Here is a 19,953-nt window from a genome sequence, read left to right on the forward strand (position 1 = left end):
TTTTTCCATCTGGACTGTCCTTTCCTCCCCTTCTCAGAAAAATTATTAACACCTGAAATGACATTTACCTGGTGAGGTCCTCTGTGTCCAGAAAACTCCATTGTATTTTAGGAAGCAAGCTCCATTGAGTCTGCGATTTCACGAGCACGGGGAAAGGTCAGGTTTCTTGCAGACAACAGCCTGCGTTGCACTGCATCAGAATGTAATCCACCCACAAAACAAACTCTCATGGCATCGTCCAAATATTAACCAAAATTGCAAGTGACTGACAACTGCCCCAAAGCCACAATGTAATCAGAAACAGCATCTCCTTCTTTCTGATTACGTTTCTGAAAGCGAAAACGCTCCGCTATCACAACAGGTGCCGGCTTGTAATGTCCACTTAGCGCCCTCGTCAGCACATCATATCCTAAAGTACTTGGCCATGCTGTAGACGTGAGGTTTTTTAGTAGCTTATAAATGTCTGTTCCAATAACAGAAAGGATAACACACACCTTCTTGTCATCTTCAATCTTGTTAGCCAGCATGCACTGCTCCAAACGCTCCAGTTATGAATCAAAATCCTCCTTTGAATCATTGTATATGCGACCCACTGTCAGAGCCATATTAGCATCCGGTGCTACTGCTAATCCGATACATGCCCGGACCCTCCACAAAGTAGGCTACTCGTCAGTCTTACCTACGACCAGTGCACAGCCCTCCAATAAAGTCCCTTCAGGCAGTGGGCTTCTTTTAAATCCTTGTCGCCATTTAAAATATTCTGGTTTAGAGTCAATAAACAGGTGAGGTGATGAAGGTACGTCTCTTTACTTTAGACTTGAGAACAGACTCCTACACTTGCCGTCAGGTAGCACAATACAATGTAAATCATTGGCCAACCAAAAAGTAACCACAGAAAACTATACCCAACATTCACCAGGAGATGACAACAAACAACTTAGATCTCTGTATTACATGCACTTTAAAAACTGCCTCTGATTTAAAAAATGAAAATAAAAATACTAAGGCATGGATTTGGGAAAAAACCTCATCATGTAATCTTTGCTGACAACTGATCTGCCCAGTTGCAAATTGCCATCCGTGCCCCTGACTAATTTTGAATACTGTATGTGTTCATCAACTTGGATTCTAATGAGACCTGTTTGCAGTGTGTGGCACCTCTCCACTGAACACGAGGATAGTTGGCGGTGAAGACGCTCAAGAAGGAAGTTGGCCTTGGCAGGTCAGTTTGCAGGATTTTGGTAGCCATGTTTGTGGTGGTTCTCTTATAAACAAAGAGTGGGTGATGTCGGCTGCCCACTGCTTTTTCAGGTGAGTCACCTGAACATGATATCATATATAATTTGGAACTATTTGAACCATCTAACCTTTTGGTGTTGTCTCTGTAGCACAAATACCTTTGGATGGTCCGTTTCTCTTGGTCGTCAAAACCTGGAGGGCAACAACACAAATGAAGTGTCCAGAACTGTTGACACAATCATTTTGCATCCAAACTTTGACACTTTTAGCTTTGACAATGACATCGCTCTGCTTAGACTTTCCTCACCGGTCACTTTCACAGACTACATCAGACCTGTGTGTCTGGCAGCCAGTAACAGTAACTTCATCAGTGGTACTGATAGCTGGGTCACTGGTTGGGGAACAGTTCAGGAGGGAGGTAAGTTAGTTAACTAGTAAAATAATATAATGTTTCCTTTGACTACATCTAATAGACTTACCCTCTACCGTTTAGTGTTACTCCCCTTCCCTCAAACGCTACAAGAAGTGGAGGTTCCAATTGTGGGAAACAGACAGTGTACCTGCCTGAATGATGAAAGTTCTATTACAGACAACATGATCTGTGCTGGTTTACTTGAAGGAGGAAAAGATGCTTGTCAGGTAGGTAACTTGTTTTTAATTTACCTCTTTGGCCTAAAATATTAATACAATTAATAATAATAATAATTCAAATATGATTTGACATACAATTTGTATTCACTCATTAGGGCGACTCAGGAGGTCCAATGATGAGCCAGCAGGATTCAATCTGGATCCAATCAGGAATTGTCAGTTTTGGTGTTGGCTGTGCTCGACCTAATCTGCCGGGAGTTTATGCCAGAGTGTCCAGCTACCAGTCCTGGATCAACTCACACATCAGTTCTGATAAGCCAGGCTTTGTCCAGTTCAACTCCAGTGGGCTGGATACTGACACCAACTTCACATGCTCTGGTCCTTCTCCTGTTACTAGTATTATTCCTACGACAGGACCAGGGCCCAGCATCTCAAGTGCTGAACGTAAGTATCTCAATTATGACTACACTAACTTAATACTCTGCATGTACTGCAAATTCACAAGAATATAATATAAATTTCAACTGGCACGGCAATATTTATGTAGCATTTAAATCACATTTCCATCAAGTGTTACGGTTCAACTAAGCTCCCATGTGACTTTGAGGAGTACACCCTTATTTGGCTTTTGTTTCCACTGCTCACTGATCATTAGACAACTGTCTACTATGACAGAGCGACTGATTTCAATTCAATAAAGAAATAACATGAAGAAGCAAAAACAATCCAAGCAATTTTTTTTTTTTTCAAAAAACAAACATGTATGTCGGCTAATTTACGTCTGTTGCGCGTTGGCAGTCATGGCAGCTCACATAGAAGATTTGTTTAAATGTCGTACGATAATAGTGTGTTAAGGTGTACAGGAATGTTGCAGTTTTCGCTCTCTTTGTGCCATCATTAAGTCGACGTTTGATAAAACATTTGGGTTCGATGATTTCAGTCACGTCAAGGCTCCAGATGTTCGAGCCTTTGAACTCTTCATAATTGTCCAGGAAGGTCTTTCTTTGACTCCTCATTGATCACTTCCCTATAACCAGTCTTGTATAAATTTCTTGAAAGTGATACTTGAGTAAAAGCACAAAAATCTGACCAGATATTGACTTTGGCAGAAGTGAAAGTCATATTATAGAAAAGTATTTCAGTTAAAGACAATAAGTAACTGATACAAAATGAACTTAAGTATAAGAAGTGCATTTCTTTTAACAAAGTTAACAATTAGAATGTTTACGTGTTATGTGGTTTTCTTATTTAAAAAACATAATACATTTTCAGGTACCGTACAAGAGCAGACGCTTTATCTTGCTAAACATTGAAATTAAACCTCTAATGTCCTGTAGGTCTCTCTGTCTCTCAACCTCTCTGTATGTCATCAAAACAAACTGAACTTGTTTTTAACAGAAACCTTAAGTGAAAATGCATTTTTTTTGGAATTGTGTCTATCATACAGTAACCAAATGTAAAACAAGCACTCATTAGTTTTGCTTTTATCATGCATTCTAACCCATAAATTAAGGCAAGTTTAACTGGAAAAAGGGTAGCTCTTTCCACCAAGTTTTTCTGAGTTATTCTTCTTTGAGCAACACTGCGACATGTTACATTTTAGCAGCAGACTTGCTCGCGGTGTTTGGGTGCGCCGCTCTGAGTTGAATATTGCATCAAATTACTTATGGTTTTGTGCTCCCGGTGTAAAATCAACTTATTTGCATTTAATATGACAAAATTGTGGCATTACGTCTCAAAATCAACTTTTGTTTTAGAGTTAAGAGGTACGAAGAGAATTCATGAAAACGTATCTCAGTAAAGGTAGTCATTTTTTTTTTAACATTTTGAAGAGTAAAAATCAAAAGTAGTCAAAATAAGTGTAAATGTTAAAAATTATACAGTAAGTAATTGTACATTTTCTACAGTAACAAAGTATGTGTACTTTACAAACCTGCTTCTGACTTTGAAAAAAAAGATTGAACCCTGGAGTTGGATAAAAACTCATCATTCAATCATTGCTAACAGCTGTTCTGCCCTGTTGCAAAATACCATCCCTGCCCCTGAATAATTTTGAATACTGTATGTGTTCATCAACTTAAATTTTAATGAAACCTGTTTGCAGTGTGTGGCACCTCTCCACTGAGCACGAGGATAGTTGGAGGTGAAGACGCTCAAGAAGGAAGTTGGCCTTGGCAGGTCAGTTTGCAGGATCTTGGCAACCATGTTTGTGGTGGTTCTCTAATAAACAAAGAGTGGGTGATGTCGGCTGCCCACTGCTTCTTCAGGTGGGTCACCTGAACATGATATCATAGATATTTTGAAACTATTTGAACCATCTAACCTTTTGGCGTTGTCTCTGTAGCACAAATACCTTTGGATGGTCCGTTTCTCTTGGTCGTCAGAACCTGCAGGGCAACAACACAAAGGAAGTGTCCAGAACTGTTGACACAATCATTTTGCATCCAAACTTTGACACTTTTAGCTTTGACAATGACATCGCTCTGCTTAGACTTTCCTCACCGGTCACTTTCACAGACTACATCAGACCTGTGTGTCTGGCAGCCAGTAACAGTAACTTCATCAGTGGTACTGATAGCTGGGTCACTGGTTGGGGAACAGTTCAGGAGGGAGGTAAGTTAGTTAACTAGTAAAAGAATATAATGTTTCCTTTGACTACATCTAATAGACTTACCCTCTACCGTTTAGTGTTACTCCCCTTCCCTCAAACGCTACAAGAAGTGGAGGTTCCAATTGTGGGAAACAGACAGTGTACCTGCCTGAATGATGAAAGTTCTATTACAGACAACATGATCTGTGCTGGTTTACTTGAAGGAGGAAAAGATGCTTGTCAGGTAGGTAACTTATTTTTAATTTACCTCTTTGGCCTAAAATATTAATACAATTAATAATAATAATAATTCAAATATGATTTGACATACAATTTGTATTCACTCATTAGGGCGACTCAGGAGGTCCAATGATGAGCCAGCAGGATTCAATCTGGATCCAATCAGGAATTGTCAGTTTTGGTGTTGGCTGTGCTCGACCTAATCTGCCGGGAGTTTATGCCAGAGTGTCCAGCTACCAGTCCTGGATCAACTCACACATCAGTTCCGATAAGCCAGGCTTTGTCCAGTTCAACTCCAGTGGGCTGGATACTGACACCAACTTCACATGCTCTGGTCCGTCTCCTCCTGTTACTAGTATTATTCCTACGACAGGACCAGGGCCCAGCATCTCAAGTGCTGAATGTAAGTATCTCGATTATGAGTACACTAACTTAATTCTCTGCATGTACTGCAAATTCACAAGAATATAATATAAATTTCAACTGGCATGGCAATATTTATGTAGCATTTAAATCACATTTCCATCAAGTGTTACGGTTCAACTAAGCTCCCATGTGACTTTGAGGAGTACACCCTTATTTGGCTTTTGTTTCCACTACTCACTGATCATTAGACAACTGTCTACTATGACAGAGCGACTGATTTCAATTCAATAAAGAAATAACATGAAGAAGCAAAAACAATCCCAGCAATTTATTTTTTTTCAAAAAACAAACATGTATGTCGGCTAATTTACGTCTGTTGCGCGTTGGCAGTCATGGCAGCTCACATAGAAGATTTGTTTAAATGTCGTACGATAATAGTGTGTTAAGGTGTACAGGAATGTTGCAGTTTTCGCTCTCTTTGTGCCATCATTAAGTCGACGTTTGATAAAACATTTGGGTTCGATGATTTCAGTCACGTCAAGGCTCCAGATGTTCAAGCCTTTGAACTCTTCCTAATTGTCCAGGAAAGTCTTTCTTTGACTTCTCATTGATCACTTCCCTATAACCAGTCTTGTATAAATTTCTTGAAAGTGATACTTGAGTAAAAGCACAAAAATCTGACCAGATATTGACTTTGGCAGAAGTGAAAGCCATATTATAGAAAAGTATTTCAGTTAAAGACAATAAGTAACTGATACAAAATGAACTTAAGTATAAGAAGTGCATTTTCTTTTAACAAAGTTAACAATTAAAATGTTTACGTGTTATGTGGTTTTCTTATTTAAAAAACATAATACATTTTCAGGTACCGTACAAGAGCAGACGCTTTATCTTGCTAAACATTGAAATTAAACCTCTAATGTCCTGTAGGTCTCTCTGTCTCTCAACCTCTCTGTATGTCATCAAAACAAACTGAACTTGTTTTTAACAGAAACCTTAAGTGAAAATGCATTTTTTTTGGAATTGTGTCTATCATACAGTAACCAAATGTAAAACAAGCACTCATTAGTTTTGCTTTTATCATGCATTCTAACCCATAAATTAAGGCAAGTTTAACTGGAAAAAGGGTAGCTCTTTCCACCAAGTTTTTCTGAGTTATTCTTCTTTGAGCAACACTGCGACATGTTACATTTTAGCAGCAGACTTGCTCGCGGTGTTTGGGTGCGCCGCTCTGAGTTGAATATTGCATCAAATTACTTATGGTTTTGTGCTCCCGGTGTAAAATCAACTTATTTGCATTTAATATGACAAAATTATGGCATTACATCTCAAAATCAACTTTTGTTTTAGAGTTAAGAGGTATGAAGAGAATTCATGAAAACGTATCTCAGTAAAGGTAGTCATTTTTTTTTTAACATTTTGAAGAGTAAAAATCAAAAGTAGTCAAAATAAGTGTAAATGTTAAAAATTATACAGTAAGTAATTGTACATTTTCTACAGTAACAAAGTATGTGTACTTTACAAACCTGCTTCTGACTTTAAAAAAAAAAAGATTGAACCCTGGAGTTGGATAAAAACTATCATTCAATCATTGCTAACAGCTGTTCTGCCCTGTTGCAAAATACCATCCCTGCCCCTGAATAATTTTGAATACTGTATGTGTTCATCAACTTGGATTCTAATGAGACCTGTTTGCAGTGTGTGGCGCCTCTCCACTGAACACGAGGATAGTTGGAGGTGAAGACGCTCAAGAAGGAAGTTGGCCTTGGCAGGCCAGTTTGCAGGATTTTGGCAGCCATGTTTGTGGTGGTTCTTTAATAAACAAAGAGTGGGTGATGTCGGCTGCCCACTGCTTCTTCAGGTGTGTCACCTGAACATGATATCATATATAATTTTAAAACTACTTGAATCACTAAACATTGGTGTTGTCTCTGTAGCACAAATACCTTTGGATGGTCCGTTTCTCTTGGTCGTCAGAACCTGCAGGGCAACAACACAAATGAAGTGTCCAGAACTGTTGACACAATCATTTTGCATCCAAACTTTGACACTTTTAGCTTTGACAATGACATCGCTCTGCTTAGACTTTCCTCACCGGTCACTTTCACAGACTACATCAGACCTGTGTGTCTGGCAGCCAGTAGCAGTAACTTCATCAGTGGTACTGATAGCTGGGTCACTGGTTGGGGAACAGTTCAGGAGGGAGGTAAGGTAGTTAACTAGTAAAATAATATAATGTTTCCTTTGACTACATCTAATAGACTTTCCCTCTACTGTTTAGTGTTACTCCCCTTCCCTCAAACGCTACAAGAAGTGGAGGTTCCAATTGTGGGGAATAGACAGTGTAACTGCCTGAATGATGAAAGTTCTATTACAGACAACATGATCTGTGCTGGTTTACTTGAAGGAGGAAAAGATGCTTGTCAGGTAGGTAACTTATTTTTAATTTACCTTTTTGGCCTAAAATAATAATACAAATAATAATCATAATAATTCAAATATGATTTGACACACAATTTGTATTCACATCATAAGGGTGACTCAGGAGGTCCAATGATGAGCCAGCAGGATTCTATCTGGATCCAATCAGGAATTGTCAGTTTTGGTGTTGGCTGTGCTCGACCTAATCTGCCGGGAGTTTATGCCAGAGTGTCCAGCTACCAGTCCTGGATCAATTCACACATCAGTTCTGATAAGCCAGGCTTTGTCCAGTTCAACTCCAGTGGGCTGGATACTGACACCAACTTCACATGCTCTGGTCCTTCTCCTCCTGTTACTAGTATTATTCCTACGACAGGACCAGGGCCCAGCATCTCAAGTGCTGAACGTAAGTATCTCAATTACCACTGCACTGACTTAATCCTCTGCATTTACTGCAAATTCACAAGAAAATAACATGAATTTCAACTTGCATGACAATATTTACACAGCATTTAAACCACATTTCCATCAAGTGTTACAGTTCAACTTAGCCCCCATCATATGGCTTAGAGGAGTACACGCTTATTTGACTTTTGTTTCCACTGCTGGACATGAATGGTAATTTCATGGTAATAGATGGCACACAGTACTGGGAGATGTCTTCCTCAGATTCATAGCTATACACACTATGAATCACACATACTCTTCCCTTACATGAAGTGATAGCTATTGCTTGCAAAACCGAGGATTAATGTTCCGGTAGTTCGACAAATTTACTTTGCAGGGCCCGTTGAAATTGATGTTTGTGTGATAAGCTAACGGTGCGTTCAAGGTGAATACGAATGTCAAGATTTTACTGAAGGTCTCAAAGACGACCTAATTCAATAAGGAAATAAAATAAAAAATAAAAAACAATCCAACAGTTTTTTCCCAAAAAACAACATGCAAGTCGACTAATTTACACCTGTTGCCTATTGGCAGTCATTGCAGCTCACATAGAAGATTTGTTTAATACTCCTACTCTAACAGTCTGTTAAGGTGTACAGGAATTTTGCAATTTTCTCTCTCTTTGTGCCATCATTGAGTCGATGCTTGATAAACAGTTTTGGCTCGATGATTGCAGTCACGTCAAGGTTCCAGATGTTCAAGCCTTTAAATTCTTCATAATTGTCCAGGAAGATCTTTCTTAAACTTCTCATTGAGCGCTTTCCTGTAACCAGTCTTGTATAAAATACTTGAAAGCGATACTTGAGTAAATGTACGAGAATCTGACCAGAAAATGTCTTTGGCATAAGTTGAAGTCATATTTTAGAAAACTATTTCAGTAAAAGTCAATATGTACCTGATACAAAATGCTCTTCAGTATTACAAGTACATTTTTTTAAACAAAGTTAACAATTACAATGTTTACATTTTATGTGGCTTTTTTAAAAAAAAAAACACACATAATACATATTCAGGTACAGTAAAAGAGAAGAGGCTTTATCTTGTTAAACATTGAAATTTTACTTCTACTGTCATGTAGATCTCTCTCTTTCAACCTCTCTCTATGTCATAAGAACAAACTCAACTTGTTTTGAACAGAAACCTTAAGTGAAACTGCACTTTTTTTGGAATCGTGTCTATTATTTACTATCAATATGTAAGAAAGACACTCATTAGTTTTCCTTTTATTATGCATTCTGATCCATAAATAAAGGCAAGTGAAACTGGAAAAAGGGTAGCTCTTACCTCCAAGACTTTCAAAGTTATTCTTTGAGCAACACTGCGACATTTTACAGTTTAGCAGCAGACTTGCTAGTGTTACAGATCTCACAGGCTTGTGAGTTCAGTAGACAAAAGGTTGTGTTCAAAGTCTGGGTTGTGTTCATAGTCTAACCCCTGGAAAAACACAGGCAACGTTTAAGAAGAGTGAAGACATGAACAATCCTTGAATATTCCCGAGTTTCCTCAGTTTATTACACATTATATTTCCTATAATCCAAAATAACAATATAATTATTATTCTCTAAATTCAATATTACATTCTTAAAACATATCTTCTCCATAGCACAATAGCTATTATAATGATGTACACTACTGTGTATTCACATTTCTTTATAGTGTTGTTACAGAAACATCTTGAGTAATAAACTCTTTTTTTGTTGTTGTTTTACAAATGGGGAAGTACCATTTAGAAATTAAATGTCATTGGGAAGTATACTTGGAGTCAAACAAAATGTATCCACATCCCTCAGTTCATTATCTATTTACAAATATAAGAAACAACAATAATATATTTACACAGTAAATAATATGACCTTGAGTGAGATAGAGATAGAAGAGTATTTCTCTACAACACAGAACTAAGGCTGGGCGATATATCGATATACACGATATATCGCGGGTTTGTCTCTGTGCGATATAGAAAAAGACTCTATCGTGATATTCGAGTATAAGTTCTCACGCAGTTGCTTTTAGCTACGGGCATTACACTACAGGCTCTCCTCGCTCTTTCCTGTCTCTCCTTCTCACAGGCAGAAAGCGCACCTACTTACATATGTCACATACTGTCACGTCATACGTCACATACGTATACGCCCTCGCGGAGCAGAGAGGTAGCAGCATGGGTAACGTTAGCTGTGATGCTAGCAGAGCCGTGCGAGTGGTAATACGAGAGAAAGCAGGTGCGAATGAAGAAAGAAGTAATTCCCAAGAAAAACAGCAGGGGGTCCATTGTCTGACGGTGGTTTGGCTTCAAGTGGGAATATGTCGAGCAGATAACCGTAATAAATCATTACTGCTAATACTTAGCATCATTTGAAAAGTCACCTGCTAGAGAATGAAGAGTGATTACTACGCATGTCAACATCTCTGTTCGGTGCCGCACGCACACACCATCAAAATGCTGAGGCAAACATTTCCACATCAACACCGTATGAAAAAAATAGAATTTAATAACGTCCGTAGTAACCTACCGCATAGCGAAGGACGAACCCTATTTGATTTCCTATTACGCAGCTCATTTTTATTTGACACTTAAAATGTCTCTGACAATCTTACACTTTCTGTTTTGGAAATGACATGAACGGTTGTGCCATTGCTTAATAACTATTTAATAAATACAGTTTTGGTCAATTGACTTAATTGTGATTTCCTTCTCTGCATGAAAGTTTAATAGTAGCATATATTAATGCAGTATGAAGAAGAATGTTTTAATGTAGACACATAGAATCATCATAATGCTGTGATTAACTGTATCAAGTGTTCATTCAAGTCCAAGGCAAAATATCGAGATATATATCGTGCATCGCGATATGGCCTAAAAATATCGAGATATTAAAAAAAGGCCATATCGCCCAGCCCTACACAGAACTATATATACACACTGCAGTGCTCTTCGGTTGGCATAAAAAGGGTTAACTGCTCTCAACTGACCCACACGCATAGAAGAGCTAGCTAGATGCTAACACACTGTGGTATTAAAGTCTAAAGGCACCAAAACATCAATCTCTGTCGCTGAACCACTATATATTTGAATTGTAGGGTGTTTAATTATCAAAATGTTTACATTTGAGATATTTCATAACATTACTAACCTGGAAAGACACAGGCAATGTTTAAAAAGAGTGAAGACATGAACAATCCTCGAAGCTTCCCAAGTTTCCACTGAGGGGAGGGGGAGGAAATACCCACACCTATAAAGGGACCTACGGGCAACTACTTCACTACACATTAATTCCGCTCTTCATTTCTGTCTTTACATTAGCTTGGATGGAAAACGGCTATAACCTTTGTCAATCAAAAGTGATTGACAAAAAACATATATATCCCACTTTGTGAAGGCATCACACTAGCGGTTTCTGGGGGCGCCGCTCTGTGTTGAACATTGCATCACTTTACTTACGGTTTTGTGCTCCCGGTGTAAAATCAAATTGTTTGCATTTAATATGACAAAATGATGGCATAAGGTCTCAAAGTCAACTTTTGTTTTAGAGTAAATAGTTACAAAGATAATTCATGAAGATGTATCTCAGTAAAGGTAGTCATTTTTTTTCAAACATTTTGAAGCGGAAAAGCGAAAGTAGTCAAAATAAGTGTAAATGTTAAACAAATAAACAGTTAGTAATTCTACATTGAGTACAGTAACAAAGTATGTGTACTTTAAAAAACTGCCTCTGATTTAAAAAAACAACAACAATTGATTAAGGCCTGGAGTTGGGGAAAAAAACTCATCATTCAATCATTGCTGAAAGCTGTTCTGCCCAGTTGCAAAATACCATCCGTGCCCCTGAATAATTTTCAATACAGTATGTGTTCTTCAACTTGGACAATAATGAGACCTGTTTGCAGTGTGTGGCAGCTCTCCACTGAACACGAGGATAGTTGGAGGTGAAGACGCTCAAGAAGGAAGTTGGCCTTGGCAGGTCAGTTTGCAGGATCTTGGCAGCCATGTTTGTGGTGGTTCTCTAATAAACAAAGAGTGGGTGATGTCGGCTGCCCACTGTTTCTCCAGGTGTGTCACCTGAACATGATATCATATATAATTTTAAAACTACTTGAATCACTAAACATTGGTGTTGTCTCTGTAGCACAAATACCTTTGGATGGTCCGTTTCTCTTGGTCGTCAGAACCTGCAGGGCAACAACACAAATGAAGTGTCCAGAACTGTTGACACAATAATTTTGCATCCAAACTTTGACACTTTTAGCTTTGACAATGACATCGCTCTGCTTAGACTATCCTCACCGGTCACTTTCACAGACTACATCAGACCTGTGTGTCTGGCAGCCAGTAACAGTAACTTCATCAGTGGTACTGATAGCTGGGTCACTGGTTGGGGAACAGTTCAGGAGGGAGGTAAGTTAGTTAACTAGTAAAAGAATATAATGTTTCCTTTGACTACATCTAATAGACTTTCCCTGTACCGTTTAGTGTTACTCCCCTTCCCTCAAACGCTACAAGAAGTGGAGGTTCCAATTGTGGGAAACAGACAGTGTACCTGCCTGAATGATGAAAGTTCTATTACAGACAACATGATCTGTGCTGGTTTACTTGAAGGAGGGAAAGATGCTTGTCAGGTAGGTAACTTTTTTTTTAATTTACCTCTTTGACCTAAAATATTAATACAATTAATAATAATAATAATTCAAATATGATTTGACATACAATTTGTATTCACTCATTAGGGCGACTCAGGAGGTCCAATGATGAGCCAGCAGGATTCAATCTGGATCCAATCAGGAATTGTCAGTTTTGGTGTTGGCTGTGCTCGACCTAATCTGCCGGGAGTTTATGCCAGAGTGTCCAGCTACCAGTCCTGGATCAACTCACACATCAGTACTGATACACCAGGCTTTGTCCAGTTCAACTCCAGTGGGCTGGATACTGACACCAACTTCACATGCTCTGGTCCTTCTCCTCCTGTTACTAGTATTATTCCTACGACAGGACCAGGGCCCAGCATCTCAAGTGCTGAACGTAAGTATCTTAATTACCACTGCACTGACTTAATCCTCTGCATTTACTGCAAACTCACAAGAAAATAATATGAATTTCAACTGGCATGACAATGTTGACAGGCCACTAAAGCCACATGTCCAACTAGTCTTACGATTCATCTGAGCCCCCATGATATGGTTTGTATTAGTACACCCTTATTTGGCTTTTGTTTCTACTGCTGGATATTAAGAACTGCAGTAATTTCACGGGCATAGATGGCACTGAGTTCGGGGAGATGTCCCTCTCGGGATTATAGTGATACAGATCTGTTCCCCACACTTTTTTTTACATAATGTGAAGAATATCGCCTGTGAAACAGAGGATCATATTTCAGTTATTTAGACGAATTTACATTGCAGTCGTGCGTTTGTATGCTCAGTCGATGGTGCGTTCATGTTGAATATGAATGTCAAATTTTCAAACGGTCTTAGAGAGGAACTGGCATCTGCTTCTGTGGTACCTGTAGTGGTTATTAGACCATTGTTTACTATCAAAACACGAGTAATTTCTTTTCAATAAGAAATAAAATGAAGAAACCAAAAAAAACAATCCAAGGTTGTTGTTTTTTTTTGTTTTTTTTTTTTCAAAAAGCAAACACATAAGTAGGATATCTTATACCAGCTGCCTATTGACAGTCTTTGCAGCACACGTATTAGATGTGTTTGTGTGTTAAGGTGTACAGGAATGACACAATTTTCTCTGTCTTTGTGTGCCATCATTGAGTCAATGTTTAGCAAACCATTTTGTCCCAACGATTGCAGTCAAGTGCGAGGCTACAGATGTTCTAGTCTTTGTAATTGTTTAAGAAGATCTTTCGTTGACTTTCCCAAGAATGCTTCCCTAAAACCAGTCTTGCATAAAGTACTTACAAGCAATACTTGAGTAAAAGTACAAGTATACAATTCGAAAATGACTTTGGTAGAAGTTGAAGTATTTTTTTGGGAAAAGTACTTCAGTAAAAGTCATTAAGCACCTGATTTGAAATACAATTAAATATTTCAAGTAAAATAGTTTTAAACATAGTGGGCAATTAGAATGGGGACATGTATTGTTGGTTTCTTGTAAAAACCCCAAACATATTATAATACATATTCAGGTACAGTACAAAAAAGAGGCTTCAACTTGCTAAATATTGAAATATAACTTGTACTGTAATTTAGATCTCTCTCTCTCTCAACCTGTCTGTATGTTATAAGAACAAACTCAACCTAAAGGGGAACGGCACTCTTATTGGAATTTTGTCTCTCAATTACAATCATTATGTGAGACAACCACATGTATGTTTTTCTTTTTTTTTTAATGCATTCTAACTTGTATGGAAATGTTAGCTTAAGTAAGATAATATTGAAGCAATTGGGATTTGCTCTATTCTGCCTACAAAGCCCTCTAAAACATCTTCAAAACCCCCCAGAAATGTTATATTTACACAATGCATGTAGTAACAGACATGCTATTAACAATATGTAATATGTTCAATATTTACCGTATTTTGGTCATTTCGCGCATTGATTTCTCTTCCCAGAGCAGCACACGTTTGACTTCTGACAACATATGTGTTCCTACTTACGGAATCAAACACAAGTGTTTGTTGTAATCATAGCAGACTTGGTAACAGACAATGAAAACGAAAATTTTTGGACAAATGAGGATTTAGAACCTTACTTTTGAAGCTAAATATACTGTTGCTTATAGAAGCGAGCAAGAAAGAAGAGTGAGAAGTTGGAGCTGTCGGAAGCCGGGAGAGTGAGGTGGAAGCGATTTTCACGCTATAAATATGAAACTTGAAGCCAAGCTATTTCGACATAAATGGAGTGCTAACCTAAAAATCAACAGGAAACATCCCTGGCCAGTTGGACCAGACAAACACCTGTCCATTGAGTGAATCACTTTAATATCGATCATATTACACGTAGCACGCCATGTGTGTTAGTACTACTACAGTACATATGCCGTCTGGCTAGCTCAATTCTGTAGGAACAAAAGATGAAATGTGGCCTAACACTTTACAAATACTGTAATATGATAGTTAATGTTTTTCAGTCAGTACAAATTGGTGTTCTATCGTTGTGCATTACAAACTCAAACTCACTTGCCGTAGTTCGCTTTAACAGCTAATACCGTAGCACGCCGATATGTTACTATGATAGAAAAAAAGTTATTCAGTGTTCGCTCTTACAATCACAATGTCGCTATAACTTGGTTATTATATGGATTCCGGAACACAAATGAAGTATTGTTTACGGTTTTTGAATGAATTTTTAAAGTGATTTAGAAGTAGGATTGATTGCTCCCATTAGCTACATTACTAGCCACCTAGAATGAGTCGATTTTTATGTTATAATGAAGAAAGAAAACATACATTTTGTCTTCTTGTCTCTTGTAATGATCGTGAACAATAGAGAAGATTCCAAAAAAAGTGTGGATACCCTTTTAAGGCTTTTCACAAACATTAGCTGGGTAAATTTTCCTGAAAATTGCACTTCGCTATACAAGCATCAACTTACATCAACATTTCTGAGAACTTAAGTGCAAGTTGTAACTTTTTAGTACAAATATTTTCAACTCTTCCTCTTTACCCCCCCCCAGTTATTGGTGTCACGCAGTTATTATTTTCTTTAAGTCTCAAAGTCCCTGAAGCGTTGTGTCTTCACCAGTGTGCGACCTGTTCTGGTGGTTACAGACGCAACACTGTCGCCAATGTCAATGGTTGTGCTTCTCTCAGGCAGTTTACGTAGGGGCTGACTCTGATTAGGGTCCTCAGTCTTACATAATGTCCATGGATTCACTGGGAGCCCTTTCTAGAGCACGAGCTGAGGTGTCTCCGGTGTCTCCTCAGAGTATTACCAAAAGACAACTGGACTTTGGGTCAAACTGCTTTTGAACTCTGCCTTTTCTCCAAGATGTGTGAGGTGCGAGTGGCTGTATTCTCACAGAGTCACTTGGTTTCATTGTTTCAAGGTCTCTTGCTGACCTGTTGTAGTTGGCCGGGAGACTTGAGTCTATTCCAGCTGCACCTGGGTGGAAAGCAGGGTTCACCCAGGACAAGTTGCTAGTTCATTGTAAAGTCAACATAGATAGACAAACGTTCACACTTACATTCACACACTAAGGACAAGTGTTTTTTTTTTTGTTTTTTTTATTAAATCAACACAAAAACACACAAAATACACTTTCCATCAGTGCATCAACCCCCCAAAGAAAACCCCTCCCTCCCCCATTCACACCCAGCCACACCCACTCACACAAAAAAGGGTTGTTTCGTTCTGCTACCAAAATGCTGGTTCCCACAACATATATAACACAGTCTGCAAGGGACATAGTCCCTGAAACACACATGATTGTGTGTGTCGCCGGTCCACTAACACTATCATTAATTACTATTTTTTATGTAATTGTTTTATATGATTTTACTTTCTTTTTTATCCAAAAAAAATGTCATTGTTTTCCTTTTTTTTAATCTCATTTTATTTTATTAAAAAAATAAATAAAAAATAACCTTATCTTCATCAGACCAGGTTGTTAATGGAATTAAACTTGTCTAAAAGGTTTTTAAAACCAGGTTCAGTCCAGACAATGTCAAAGTGGGCCTCAGCAACACACACCCTCATCCATGTACAACAACAAAAATTTGGGAAACAAGCTATAAAAAAATTACATTTTCATAAAAACCATTTGTGTATAGTCCATATTATGTCCAAGTCAGATTCAACACACACCTTCATTTTGTACACTCAAAAAAAGGGAACACAACAACAGATAGCATATATGTTGCTGTTGTTGCATATCTATAAACATTATTACATTTTCATAATAAGCCTTTAAGGATTTCCCATCTTTTTTCATGTTTTTTGGCATCATTATCGTTGTCAATCATGTATCTTTCTAAAGTTAAAAAATACTGAATAAATGTTTTAAAGAAAGTAATACTAAGTGAATATCTATTTTTGGCCTTAAAAATAAACCTTTTACCAAGTACTATAATTAAATTGACTAAGTCATGCTTGTCAATAAACTCTCCTAAAATAACAGAAACTATATCAAACTTCATAAACAAACCAATCCTTGAACACGTTTTTTCAACTTCCACCCAAAAGGAAGACACAATATGACAATACCAAAAAAAATGCAGGGTGGATTCAGATTCCTGACAGCAAAAGCGGCAATCATCTGACTCAGTCATATTCCATAGTTTTAACATTTTCCCCGTTGGTAAGAAGTTATAAATAATTTTAAGGACAAGTGTTTATATTCATTTCCAATCTAATAATTTACTTTTAAAAAGGAAAGTTGAATCTATATTGAAAGAATAAAGAATTTACAAAATATTATTTTGTAGAGGAAAAGCGAAAGTGGTCAAAATAAGTGTAAATGTTTGATAATTATACAGTTAGTAATTGTACATTAAGTAAAGGAACAACATATGTGTACTTTCCAAAACTGCCTCTGACTTAAAAAAAGGTATATATATATTGATTAAGGCCTGGTGTTGGAAAAAAAAACCTCATCATTCAATCATTGCTGACCGCTGTCCTGCCCAGTTGTAAAATACCATCCGTGCACCTGATTAATTTTGAATACAATATGTGTTCATCAACTTTTGCAGTGTGTGGCACGTCTCCACTGAACGCGAGGATAGTTGGAGGTGAAGACGCTCAAGAAGGAAGTTGGCCTTGGCAGGCCAGTTTGCAGGATTTTGGCAGCCATGTTTGTGGTGGTTCTCTTATAAACAGAGAGTGGGTGATCTCGGCTGCCCACTGCTTCTCCAGGTGGGTCACCTGAACATGATATCATATATATTTTGAAACTATTTGAACCATCTAACCTTTTGGCGTTGTCTCTGTAGCACGAATACCTTTGGATGGTCTGTTTCTCTTGGTCGTCAGAACCTACAGGGCAACAACACAAATGAAGTGTCCAGAACTGTTGACACAATCATTTTGCATCCAAACTTTGACACTTTTAGCTTTGACAATGACATCGCTCTGCTTAGACTTTCCTCACCAGTCACTTTCACAGACTATATCAGACCTGTGTGTCTGGCAGCCAGTAGCAGTAACTTCATCAGTGGTACTGATAGCTGGGTCACTGGTTGGGGAACAGTCCAGGAGGGAGGTATGGTACTTTACACATAGTGGATATACACAATTACTTTTACTGCAATTAAAATATTTTCCCTGTACTTTTTAGTGTTACTCCCCTTCCCTCAAACGCTACAAGAAGTGGAGGTTCCAGTTGTGGGGAACAAACAGTGTGACTGCCTGAATGGTGAAGGTTCTATTACAGACAACATGATCTGTGCTGGTTTACTTGAAGGAGGGAAAGATGCTTGTCAGGTATAAAACTTCTTCTCATGTACTTATTTGATTTAGAAAAAAAAAATTGACACACACAATTACTCTTCACACCTTTAGGGCGACTCAGGCGGTCCAATGGTGAACCAGCAAGACTCAATCTGGATCCAGTCAGGAATTGTCAGTTTTGGTGTTGGCTGTGCTAGGCCTAATTTGCCGGGAGTGTATGCCAGAGTGTCCACCTATCAGTCCTGGATCAACTCACACATCAGTTCTGATAAACCGGGCTTTGTCCAGTTTAACTCCAGTGGGCTGGATGCTGACATCAACTTCATTTGTCCTGGTCCCTCTACTCCTGTTACTAGTGTTACTACTGCTACTGCTACTGCTCCTAGTACTACTGCTACTGCTACTACTACTACTGCTACTGCTACTACTACTACTGCTACTACTACTACCTCTACTGCTACGAGTACTACTGCTCCTGCTACTACTCCTACTATTACTACTACAACTTCAGCAAGTCCCCAACCAGAAATTCCAAGTTTCACTGGTTAGTGGTTTTGTTCTGTATCAGATAATATCAGTTCTACTTTTTCTGAATCTTTGCTTTTTGAATTTATTTATTTTTTTACCTTTTTTCCCTATTTGCCTCCCCTATGTAGAGCAAGTGTGTGGCACAGCTCCATTAAACAATCGGGAAGAAGGCGACACTGGAGTTGTACCAGGGGGTACTTGGCCTTGGGCTGTTCGTCTCTACAAAAACAATGTTTTTACTTGTGCAGGAACTCTCATCAGTGCCAGGTTCATCCTCACTTCCGGACAATGTTTCTCAAAGTAAGTCCTGCATACTAGCCTTCTACCTTGTGTCCGAATTAGGGCTGCATCGATTAGGAATTTTGATAATCGAATCTGATTTGTTAGATTTTGCCAATAGTCCACTATCAGTCAAATCTATGGGGTTGTTGTTGTTTGTTTTAAACAGCGAAACAAACAAATTGTGATGATGGTAATGTATACTGACTGTTAAGTGTCAGTAACATTACTATCACATGATTTAGCGGAATCTCGCAGCCATAAAGTGATTCATTTAGATCAGTGGTTCTCAAGTGGGGGTACGCGTACCCCCATTAATTTGAGCAAGGAAGAAAGATTTGTGCTTGAGGATATTGATAGCGACGGACTAGAAAAAAAAAAAAACGTAATTGCATTGGGACAGATTCAGATGTTTTTAGACACATTTACTAGGATAATTCTGGGAAATCCCTCATCTTTCTATTGTGTTGCTAGTGTTTTAGTGAGTTTAACAGTACCTGATAGTCGGAGGTGTGTGTCCACGGGTGTCTTGACGCCAATGTCTCAGGGAAGTCGACGGCAAATTTATGGACGGGGCAAGCTCAGCTGATCTCCGGTAAGAAGCGACTTTTTACCACAATTTTCTCACCAAAACCTGCTGGTTGACATTCTGTCGGGATCCATGTTCACTTGACCGCTGTGATCCATAGTAAAGTTTCACCTCTGGGAATTTTAAACAAGGAATCACCATGTGTTTGTGTGGCTAAAGGCTAAAGCTTCCCAACTCCATCTTTCTACTTGGACTTCTCCAATATGAATTGAACAAATTGCAAAAGATTCAGCAACACAGATCTCCAAAATACTGTGTAATTATGCCGTTAAAGAAGACGACTTTTAGCTGTGTGGGTGTGCAGCGCTCATATTTCCTAACAGCCCAT

At 38.4% G+C, this 19,953-nt stretch overlaps 1 protein-coding gene across 8 annotated transcripts in view; it reads left to right on the plus strand.

The window, feature by feature from the left end:
• LOC133558198 (uncharacterized) overlaps nucleotides 1-19,953 on the plus strand; it is a 46,413-nt gene that overhangs the window by 24,620 nt on the left and 1,840 nt on the right. For 2 of the 8 annotated variants that reach the window (XM_061909399.1, XM_061909400.1), the window contains 21 exons: nucleotides 1,149-1,311; nucleotides 1,389-1,657; nucleotides 1,733-1,878; nucleotides 1,986-2,274; nucleotides 3,935-4,097; nucleotides 4,175-4,443; nucleotides 4,519-4,664; nucleotides 4,772-5,063; nucleotides 6,725-6,887; nucleotides 6,964-7,232; nucleotides 7,308-7,453; nucleotides 7,562-7,853; nucleotides 11,780-11,942; nucleotides 12,019-12,287; nucleotides 12,363-12,508; nucleotides 12,617-12,908; nucleotides 17,533-17,695; nucleotides 17,773-18,041; nucleotides 18,117-18,262; nucleotides 18,341-18,773; nucleotides 18,886-19,057. In XM_061909399.1, the coding sequence (XP_061765383.1) occupies nucleotides 1,149-1,311; nucleotides 1,389-1,657; nucleotides 1,733-1,878; nucleotides 1,986-2,274; nucleotides 3,935-4,097; nucleotides 4,175-4,443; nucleotides 4,519-4,664; nucleotides 4,772-5,063; nucleotides 6,725-6,887; nucleotides 6,964-7,232; nucleotides 7,308-7,453; nucleotides 7,562-7,853; nucleotides 11,780-11,942; nucleotides 12,019-12,287; nucleotides 12,363-12,508; nucleotides 12,617-12,908; nucleotides 17,533-17,695; nucleotides 17,773-18,041; nucleotides 18,117-18,262; nucleotides 18,341-18,773; nucleotides 18,886-19,057 (4,660 nt within the window). The remainder of the gene's footprint in view (nucleotides 1-1,148; nucleotides 1,312-1,388; nucleotides 1,658-1,732; nucleotides 1,879-1,985; nucleotides 2,275-3,934; nucleotides 4,098-4,174; nucleotides 4,444-4,518; nucleotides 4,665-4,771; nucleotides 5,064-6,724; nucleotides 6,888-6,963; nucleotides 7,233-7,307; nucleotides 7,454-7,561; nucleotides 7,854-11,779; nucleotides 11,943-12,018; nucleotides 12,288-12,362; nucleotides 12,509-12,616; nucleotides 12,909-17,532; nucleotides 17,696-17,772; nucleotides 18,042-18,116; nucleotides 18,263-18,340; nucleotides 18,774-18,885; nucleotides 19,058-19,953) is intronic. The other 6 variants (XM_061909402.1, XM_061909404.1, XM_061909406.1 and 3 more) reach the window with 6 other exon arrangements.

The sequence above is a fragment of the Nerophis ophidion genome, linkage group LG08 (assembly GCF_033978795.1).
Source record: "Nerophis ophidion isolate RoL-2023_Sa linkage group LG08, RoL_Noph_v1.0, whole genome shotgun sequence".
Classification (NCBI taxonomy): domain Eukaryota; kingdom Metazoa; phylum Chordata; class Actinopteri; order Syngnathiformes; family Syngnathidae; genus Nerophis; species Nerophis ophidion.